Source organism: Manacus candei, unplaced genomic scaffold, assembly GCF_025592945.1.
Source record: "Manacus candei isolate 608988 ecotype Guabito, Panama unplaced genomic scaffold, ASM2559294v1 h1tg000019l, whole genome shotgun sequence".
In the NCBI taxonomy this organism is placed as follows: domain Eukaryota; kingdom Metazoa; phylum Chordata; class Aves; order Passeriformes; family Pipridae; genus Manacus; species Manacus candei.
In genome coordinates, this window is record NW_026138067.1 from 603,592 (window position 1) to 614,510 (window position 10,919).

At 37.5% G+C, this 10,919-nt stretch overlaps 1 protein-coding gene across 2 annotated transcripts in view; it reads left to right on the top strand.

Annotated features, from left to right (window-relative positions):
- The window catches only part of NECAB1 (N-terminal EF-hand calcium binding protein 1), a 59,425-nt gene extending 51,250 nt beyond the window's left edge, over positions 1 to 8,175 (top strand). For both annotated transcript variants that reach the window (XM_051785382.1, XM_051785383.1), the window contains 4 exons: positions 1,190 to 1,302; positions 3,546 to 3,623; positions 4,619 to 4,710; positions 7,823 to 8,175. In XM_051785382.1, the coding sequence (XP_051641342.1) occupies positions 1,190 to 1,302; positions 3,546 to 3,623; positions 4,619 to 4,710; positions 7,823 to 7,851 (312 nt within the window). In that variant the 3' untranslated portion in view covers positions 7,852 to 8,175. The remainder of the gene's footprint in view (positions 1 to 1,189; positions 1,303 to 3,545; positions 3,624 to 4,618; positions 4,711 to 7,822) is intronic.
- Positions 8,176 to 10,919: the final 2,744 nt, after the last annotated feature.

Consider the following 10,919-nt stretch of genomic DNA (forward strand, 5'->3'; position numbering starts at 1 on the left):
TTAGTAACATTTACAAATTTGGCAGCAGTGTTTATGGGGCGGTAGCTTCTCTGCTTCAAATCACCTAATGCTGCATGCATGCTTTAAATCATGGTTGTACAGCCTCCCTCCCTCCCAAAACTGCTACAGGAAATCTTAACAGGAAAGATGGGAGACTATCTAGTGCTAAGCAGTAATCGATATTACAATGTACAAAATCAAAATCATGACCAGAAATAAACTTACTGTTAAGTAAGTTTATGTCCCAAGATTGATAGATTAGCATTCCTAAATTCAGAGTTTTGAACCTAATGCAACGCAAATCAAATATACATGAAAAAATAACCAAGAGAGATGATCCATCAAATTGGATCATTATTTCATCACAGGAGTTGCATTAGATTTTTTTTAAATGAGACCATACAATATTGCTAGACAGATTGCTTATAATTCATAAGATAGATGTATTAATAATCAAGGCAGAAATTAGTCAAAAACCTGTACAAGAAATTAAGTTGTATTCATTAAGAAGCACATTGTGTTGCTTTGAATATTCCACTAGTAAAGTTGTCAAGCTTCAACAGATGAATCAACAAGTAAACTATTTAAAATAGCTAAAAGGATAAATAGTCTTCTGTACTGCTGAGTGTTTCCAGTCTTGTTTATAAGGATTGTTCATTTTCAGAAAGGTGGAGGAAAGAAAACCCTCTCTATTGATCACTTAACATGGGCTGCCTTAGGCATCTCACTCAGGTGCGAGTCAGGGTTCTAAAAGGTAAAAGTAACAACATATCCAGTGCAGACTGTGGGGGTTTGCTCTTATCCCAGACCTTAGACCTGTTTGCATACAGATTCACCCAAGGAAACACACTGTCTTTATTACTGAATATTTCAAAGATCAGCATTTGCTTTGCACTCTTCTGAAAAGACTCTCTCATCCAGGATTAGGACAACTGTCTCTGAGATGGACACTCATTTTGGGTGTTTCCATTCTGTACCTCAGCTTGTCTAGACATAAGAGCCACACTTGAGCATTTCTACTTCTCCACTCAAGAGCACTAAAATGGGGACTGCAAACTTCAAAGGAACTTCTGTGGATTTGCTTTCATGCTTTATGGTTTTTTCGTTTCATGATATGACTTTTCTGAGTTTAAAGTACAAGGAATTCAGAGGATGATATGGCAGTAATATTGTAATGTTTTTGTATCAGCACATAATGATCGTTCAAAATCAAATGTGTGTGATAGAAGAAAAAATTGAGGAATTCCATCTTGCCCTGAAGCAGTATGTGGAATCTGCTTCTACTCTGGGTGGCTGCCTGCAGTAAGTACAATGTTATTGTCCTTGGGCGGAAGGAAGGAAGGTAGTTTCATTTCTTGAATAACTGGGATTATTTATAAAGAGAGAACCTGTAACACCTGTCCTGGCAGCTTGTGCATAATCTGTAAGACAGAGCTTTTCAAAGACAACTAGAACTAGAAAAAGATGTCAAAATGTGCAGATTTAAAGTACTATCAAAAAATGACCATAAAGGCTATCCCAAAGATGTTAAACAATCTTTTCAGGCTTCTTAGCTCCACAGGTCATTTATTCATGACTTCTGGAAGCTCCTAGGCTGAGACTCTTTATTGGAAAACTCATTTGCCAGCCTTCATTTGTGCTCACCTGGCAACTTGTCAACTTGTTCACCAGTTCTCTGCTTAGAAGCTTTCAGAATCTTCCCTTTAGGCTGTCATTTTAAAATTTTAATTCATAATACAGAACTGGGAAAATTAAAAAGCAAAATTTTCAATGAAACTGTGTTTCTGCTTTGCTCCTTTTAGAATTAAATAAACTATTAAATAAACTACTATGGGTTAAGAATAAATTTTCATGGCTCACCGCTGTTCTGAATTTCTGAATTTCACACACTTGAGAAAGTTACTACTGTACACACTGTAGACCATTATGAAAAAGATATTTTTATATGTGTACACAATATAGGATCTTCCTATATATTCAAAGGCTTCAAAGCCTGTCTATTATACCTCTAATTTATAAGCCTTTGCTATGAGATCATCACATTTAGGATTTTATCAATAGTGTCCGCACAGACCAGAAAAAGTAAGTTAAGCTGCAAGAGAAGTGAAATTTCTGCAGTGGTTCACTTGTAAAGGCAGACTGATGAGGAAAATAAAATTCTCCCGTTGGCCAAGAGATGGAAAAAAAAACCAAGAGAAGCCCCTCTGGCCCCTTCCAAAAATGAACACCAAGCTAAAGACTGTAGTGACTGCAGACTTGTCAGGGGAGAGAGCTTACATGACTTTAGAATGCAACTTAACAAATGACGGCAGGAAGTTCCTTTCTTTCCCAAGTTCACAGGCATTTGGTAAGTTTGTAATGCCACCTACCGGATGGGTTTTGCTGTAGCTGGTAATGACAGGGATTTGTTTTTTTTCCAAGAGCTTTCGATGTATTTGCTATTTTACCATGTGCTTGCACATGCAGCAGGAGAAAACCAATAAATCATAAAACATTGCTTATTACAGTATGAAATATAATCTGATATCAGTTTTCAAGCACATCAGTAGTGAGATCAGCAATCTTACATTTGGGCACTTAGAGAAATATGTATATATACTTTTTGTACTATTTATCTAAACACTAATTTGAGTACCCACAGGCATTAATACCGTACGTGCTATAAAGGTTTTATGCTCAGGATAGTAAGTGGGATGATTATCTGTAGAGGATCAACAGATACTCTGTTGATCCATGATATATTGTTAGCTGAAAAGTGTAAGGACAAGTAACTAGTACCCAAAATATTATTTTAAAAATGTATATGCAGCAGATATCAGCCTATCTGACTTTACACTACATTGTAGATATACTCCATTTGCTTTCAAAGCACAGAAATTCCATGACACTTCGATGCATCTCTTATACAAAAAGATAACTCCTACTGTGTAATTCTTCAGTGAAACAACCTCTACAAACTTACTCAAAACTGTTCACTGTGTGGAACGGGATCCCCAGGGAAGTGGTCACAAGCCTGACAGAGTACAGGAAGCGTTTGGACGATACCCTTGGGCACATGGTGTGACTCTTTGGGATGGTCCTGTGCAGGACTAAGTGTTGGACTTGATGATCCTTGCAGGTCCCTTCCAACTTGGCATATTCTGTGGTTCTGTATTAGCTGATCTTTCCTGAACCACAGTTATTTAATTTTATGTATTACTGATTAGCATTTCTTTACAAATATGGTACTATTAGAGCAAAATGAAAAATGAGTTTCATAAATAAGAGTCCATCTTAAGTGTAGCAATATAAAATATTACTAAGTAAAAATAAGTATACAACAAGAGTTTGGGTTTTTTTTAAAGTTAAGATAATTTGTAGTATATGATCACTCATTTGTTAAAATTATTATTTGGGTTTTTTGGTTTTCCTTTTGTTGTTTTATTTATTTTTTTTTTTCAAAAATCACTGCATTTGGTCCTACTTACAGGCAGTTTGGAATAAGATGTGTATGTCCAATAACTTTGTTGTGTTTTATTAAATTAGTTCAATTGTACAATTCTTAGTATTTCCATACAGAAGCTTCCAAGTAATTTCCGCTTCATTGTTTATGAGTTCTGGGAGAACAGCAATGTCTGGAATAGGTAAGCTCTGGGGGGGTTTGGTGTTTGGGTTTTTTTTTTTTTTTTGGTAATACATAAAGTTTTGAAGGTTTTGTGCAGAAAGACTGAATATAAATTACTTAAAATACTGCTAACCAATTTCTTGCTAAATATATCACAATTAATAGTTCAGAATACTTCAATTGCTAGACTTAAATATACTGAAACATAAATAAAAATATCAGAAAGACAAAACTAATTCAAAACAGAAAAAGTCTGAAAGTGATAAAAATATATCATCAGACAGATGTTAGTTCATCAGAGACAAAAGAACAGGAAGGCTGCAATATTACCAGAGTTTAATGGGAAAGAAAGAGACAGAAGGAGCCAACAGATAGAACACGCCATCCCGCAGCACAGTTCAGCATACAAGTAGTCCTGGGGAGCTCTCCCACAGCTTCCCAATCCACATCACAAAAACCCATCTAACAGACTCCCAGAGTGTCTCTTTTGGGCCCAAAATAGAAGTTGTAGTGATTAAAAATCCTACTAGTTGAATTCTACCCTCCAGCAGGAAGATAAGAAACCGAGAAGAGACAAAAGGATTGTCCTTAACTACATTTAGGTTAAACCCCACACAAACCAACCCTATGATCTGAAGACAGAAACTGTTCTGAAGGGAGATGGAGAAGTCTCTCGAAGCTCAGTCGCTTTCCTTTTGAACAAAACCCAAGTTTTACTGGGTTTCCTATCACAAAGACTCAAGAACACTCATAACACATGTCAACACTACACTGGGTCACAACCACGAGACGAGCATCAGAGTGACAGCTAGATGCACAGAAGAAAACCTGTGTTTAATATAATATGCAAGCACTTCACAGCTTATCTGGACTCCTCTCCCACTATCACCATTGCCTAAGTTTTGAAGCACAAAATCTCTGTATAGCATCAACTGTAAAATTTCTAATGCTCGTAAAAAAAAAATTGAGTCCCTTTAAAAAATTTTTTTTTTTTTTTTTTTTTTTTACATTTAGCCACCTTCAAATGAATTACAGCAAGACATTCCAAAGAAGTAATGTGGATTTCTTGGAAACTCCAGAGCTCATCACAACAATGCTAGTCCCTGGTAAATATCAACTTTTCACATTAAATTGTTAGTTCCAGATAAAAAGTTCTGCAATATTAGTGTGTTCCATACACAAGACCACTGCATAATGTCACCCTTAGTCAGATCTTTGGTAAAGTATGGAGGAGAAAAGGACTCCAAATGCTTTTATTTTAACCACAGAAATATAAAATGCATCAGCAAGAAGAAGACCCACAATGCTTTATTTTATATAGTGCAAACATACACAAGCATATTCTGTTTAAGAAAATATCTAGAATAAACAATACTGTTTGTGAATGGTAAAACAGACCCTGTTTAAGATTTTCAAGCAAAGAAATGCTTTCTGATGAAGACTTCAACTTAATCCTATTTACACTGCCTGAAGGGAGCCTTAATTACTAATAATTTATGTTTATTAACCAATCTATTTTACATTTTTCCTGCTATGTTAAAAAACTACTTTTAAAAAACAAGGTGTTAAAGATTCCAAATTATTATTCCTAATGCAAACCAATGAGCATGCAAAATCTTCCTTTTCCTAGAAATGAAAGTTAAGAGACAGTGCAGAATGAAGGAAAGCAAGCATCAGTCCCATATTTACACAGGGAGGAGAGCAATTATTTTTTATTTTACGGAACACAAATCTATTAAAATAAAACCCTAATTTCCTCTATGTCTCCGTACAAGCTAAATTTAAAATCACAAAACCACACCTAGTAGAAAAAAAAAGTAGTCCTGTACCTTGAGTTTCTCCTTAAAAGAAACCAGCCAAGATATCTTCAGACCTCATGAGCCTGATCTGAGCACAATTATATGACAGGGATTCCTGCAGTACCAAGAGACTACACCTAATGAACCAATAATCTCTGTAAATCTTGTATCTTACTGGGAAATTTAAAAAACAAAGTTGGCTGTAGGAAACAATGATGCCTTTTCCCAAAATTCTTTGTGTTGGGAGTGTTAGACTGCATATGATCCAGGAGCGTTCCAGGGTAGTCTACTCACAGGTAAAGTAAAATTAACATAAAATATAAACATTATTTTTAAATGCCTAAATATAGATGTGTCTGAAATTGAATTCCAAATATTCATTAAAGCATTGACTCTGCCTGCTTAGAAGGATTTCAGTCTGCAGCACTCTATCCTGGCAGACTGTTGCCATAGGAACAGCATTTCTCACTGTGCACTCCTTGCTGGAGCAATGGGAATAAATGCATTCACAGTCATTTGTGCAATTTTATAGATTACCTGTAATTTAGAAATCTGTGCAGAGACGTGGACTTTTGTTTCATGGAAAGTACTTCCTACGACTGATCTATACAAATTTGGTCTATACATTGTCTTAAGCTGTGCCAGGGAAGGTTTAGGTTCAATATTAGGAAAAAATTTTTTACAGAGTAATCAGACATTGGAATGGGCTGCCCAGGGACGTGGTGGATTCACCGTCCCTGGGGGTTTTTAAGATGAGACTGGATGTGGCACTGAGTGCCATGGTCTAGTAACCACAGCGGTGTTGGATCAAGGGTTGGACTTGATGATCTCAGAGGTCTTTTCCAACCCAGTCGATTCTATGATTCTGTGAAATCCTATTTGTGTTTGAAAGACAGAAAAAGTTCTTGAAGTAAAAAATGATGGCTGAAATCCTACCAGTATATTTTAGGAAAGAATTTCAGACACCATAGTGTAGTAACACTGTAAAATCAGGAGAAAAAACACCAAACCTGTCCACAATTAGCACACGGATAAGCTCTGTTCTAGAAACAAATCTACCATAGCTCAGAAACTTCCAAACTCTTTTTACAGCTTTGGGTAACTAAGAACTGAAAGAATTACAAATTGTAATCTAAACCTGATTCAAGGTTTACAACCCAAAATCTTTACCCCACCAATTAATTAAAATTAACAAGGATACACTTATGTGGCCAAGAATGATTCAGAGAGACAACACTTTTTAAGACTGTTCAATCCAGTATTAACCTATAGAAAATTAATTTAAAATCACTTTATAGGAACCATAACCTATTATAACCATTCAGACACCTGTGAGCTGACCCAGCTGCTTCAGGCAATCTACCAGGGTGGCATGAATCACTTAGTTCATCTTCAGTGAATGCCTAATTTTCATAGCAGATCTGGCCTTGAGGACACTAGAGAACCTTTGCCTGAAGAAAACAAAAGCTAGGAGAAAACTGTCGAACACTTATAACACTATAAATCTATGAAATAAACTGTTAAACTGGCATTTTTGGGGCCAGAATTCATTAGTCCACTGAAGTTTCTGAGACTACTAGGCTTTCATAGCCCAAATTCAGGTAAGATTCGTAAGTATCTTCTCATAATTTTTCTTCAATAATAATATTTTCCATTTAAATGGCATTAATGGAAGGATTTATGGATACATTCACAAGAAACAAGTTGTGTTAATGAATATAATCCCCAAACTGTGTAGTGCAAAACTCAGTGAGCTCAGAACACCCCTCTGCTATGGGCACTTGGCATCTCAGATAGTCACAATTCCTTTCTTTCTTTCCATCCTGTCTCTCTCCACACTTCGTGTTTCCTCTCTACGTAAGGTTCAATTTCAAAAGGCCAAAGAGAGACTGTGGGGAAGAAACACACATTTGCTTCACTCCAGCTCTGTCTATAATCTGGTGATTACAGATCCTTTTATAGGAATGACATTTTACATGTTCATCAATTATCTTACTTTTGGGGACAAAACACTATTAATTTGCAGAGCTGTGTAAAAACACCACCAGATTTGATTAATGTCACCAGGGAAGAAAGTTATTTAAGGTAACACAACCAGCCAGAGGACACAGTGCTCAGCTTAAATACTGACACATGCAGCAGCACAGGAATGAGGATCTGGGTGCTTAATTCTATGCAACCACACCTATGACATGCTAATGCTTCTTTGGATGTTTTCAAAAGGTGATATAAATTCTTGTGCTAAAGCCATGCCCCCACCAGTTCTACTCAGCTCTCCCAGTATTCTGAGTATTCTTTCTCACCAGTATCAACCGCATATATAAATTAATGTTTCTATATATATGTTATGGCTATTTTATTTAGGATTTTTACCAGAAATATCATTTATATTAACAAATAAATAAATTTTCTCTTTCAGCATCGTGGTGGGTCCTCAATAACAACTAGAAGCTGTTCCAAGTAATGTTAATGTTGCACTGTTTTTCATTACACCAACATTCATATAGCAGTGTACAGGTGTGCTGGGCTATGAATTTATGATGTGATAATGTTTGTTATTATGGATGCGATCTCTTCCACTTTATCCATCTTAAAATCTGGAAAACTGCATATTTATTACCTTCTCTTCTTGTGACTAGTTCGGAGACATGATGTATTCTAAAAATTGAAATAAGACAACTATGATATTTATTGTGTATATTCAGTCCAAACTATCACAGAGAAGTACATCTTGATTTGTATGACTAAGTATTTGTGAAAAGTTTCAATCTTGCATTAATAAACAATCATTACATAATGCTGCTGTGGTCTCCTTTGACAGAAGAAAGAGGTATGACCATGAGCACACCTTTTCACATGTCTGCAGAGATGCTGTAAGTCATTAATTAAGAGAATAAACACAGGGCCAACTCTTTGTGCTAACAGAGAGCTTCCCTCACACAGGATGTTTTCTGCTCACAAGAAGACAAGGCAGTACTATCTTCTCTTCACAGACTCTAGCCCCTACCCTTACAAGAGGAAACATACCTGCCTGTCTGTCAAGACACTACACATCCCCAGACCTAACATTTCACAACCAATTTGCTTTGAACTCTATGTCCTGATCACTCAGAAAATATTTTTATTAGATCTCTGGCAGCTCCAATGACTGAAAAGTCATTAGAGAAACTGCTGTTAGAACACAAATAGCTATAAACCTTGAGCTCACTGGGAGGTTCTAGCAGGGGAGCAGGGCTACTGTACACCCTTGAGCAACAAACAGTACCATCAGAGGTCACTCTGTGACAGTGTGTGCAGCTTCAGAAGGGACACACATGGAGCACTGACGGAGGAAGGGGACACCCCCACCTATAGCCAGTCAGATCTGCTCAATCAACCCGGCTGATCAATGGGGTGACAGATGTTGCAGCCAGATCACCTTCACATCCAGGGACCTGGGGTTCCTGGTCGATGGAAAGTTGAATACGAGTCAGCAGTGCCCTGGCAGTCAGGAGGGCCAACCATGTCCTGGGGGCATCAGGCAAAGCATTGCCAGCCGAGGGAGGGGATTGCTCTGCTCTGCACTGGTGTGGCCTCACCTTGAGTATTGTGGCAGTTTTGGGCACCACAATATAAGAAAGATATTGAGCTATTACAGAGTGTCCAAAGGAGGGCAACAAAGATGGTGAAGGGCCTTGGGGGGAAGCCGTATGAGGAGCGTCTGAGGTCACTTGGTCTGTTCAGCCTGGAGAAGAAGAGATTGAGGGGAGACCTCATTGCAGTTACAACTTCCTTGTGAGGGAAGGAGGAAGGGCAGGCACTGATCTCTTCTCTGTGTGACCAGTGACAGGACCTGAGGTAATGGCCTGAAGTTGTGTCAGGGGAAGTTCAGGTTGAATATTAGAAAGAGGTTCTTCACCCAGAGGGTGGTTGGGCACTGGAACAGGCTCCCCAGAGAAGTGCTCATGGCTCCAAGCCTGACAGAGTTCAAGAAGCATTTGGACAATGCTCTCAGACATGTGGTGTGACTCTTGGGGTTGTCCTGTGCAGGGCTAGGAGTTGGACTTTGATGATCCTTGTGGGGCCCTTCTAACTCAGGATAGTCTATGATTCCATAAAACCTGGAAGTAGAAATATTTGATTCCCTAACAAGTCATAGTGTTATGACTGTTAGCCCCTGTATCTGAGGCATCCAGCTCAAGAACGAAAGGAAAGCAACCTTTATAACCTCCCTCACACCTTCATGACAGCTTGACAAGCTCTACATGCTATATGACCACTCTCTCATCTAGCAGCCCAAGGTTACAAGCAGTACCCAAAAAGTACATGACAGTCTCAGATAACAGCAGATGCCTACCTTTAGGCAACTGAATCAAGCCCTTTGACAATAAAAGTCATGAGGCCTAAGTTCTCTACACAAATGTGGATGTCAGAAAGCGATACCTGCACACCTAAATTTAGGTGCCATGTTAGAGACAAATTTCACCTTTAAATGTGACGGTAACTCAGCAAAAGTGAATGTTTTTAATACTGGTCTGAAGGTTTCCCTTACTGACATGATGCAACTACTGATCTGTCCATTTTTAAAAAGGCACCCAAATAACTGTATTACCCTTACAAGTGACATCACTGTAAGTTTAGTTTCTTGTTTTTAGCAAAGTAAAAGCAAAATACTCCTGAACAACTGCTTTTGCCATGCCAAGATGTCTGTCTAATGTATGGCATAGTTTTTTTTGTCATTATGGACATACCAACCAAGGAAATACAGTGACATGTGACAGAGCTGCAGGATAAATCCTTAAGTGAAATTACACTGAAGTTTGTGACATTTTTCCTTTTCACCATGAAAAAGAAAAACGAAGTTAAAATCATTCTTAAAATAACCTGTTTTAGAACTTCATGTCAATTAGGTGCTGGAGGGGTGAAAAAAGTTCTACTAGGTCATATGTCCTTCTAGCAGTTATTCTCCTTTGTATATTTACTAGTAAACACACACTTTGATGAATCATACAGAAGAAGTTTGAGAAGTTTCACTTAAGAGTTTTGAGAGCTACACGCAGAAATTGTCTTCAACATTTACTTGGAAAAAAGATCCAGTGATTAAATATTAACCAACAAAATGATTTATTTGCATGGTCTAGGGAAAGAAATCTAGTGCCTATCAAACACAACTCGAAAGGTTTCTGCACTACTGCAATTGCCATTCAGCACATTCTCATTTAGCTTTTATTATCATTTCTGACAGAGGTTAAAAAATTGCCTTCAGTGCCCAAATGATGTTATTGTAGGTTTGAATATGGGTTTTGAAGTTAAGTATATTCATACAAAATAACTATTATTGAAGTCTGTAAACTGAAGAAGGAAATACTCAACTACTGCTTTTCATTTCACTATTAGATTTAAGGGAAATTTAAGGGAAAAAGTGATAGAATTAACTATGCAGTGGTATACCCATTTACCCATGTAAGATGTGATTAAAATCTCTCTTGTTGCTCAGTTTTGCCCATTGCTTTCACTTTTCAAAGTCAGAAACACTG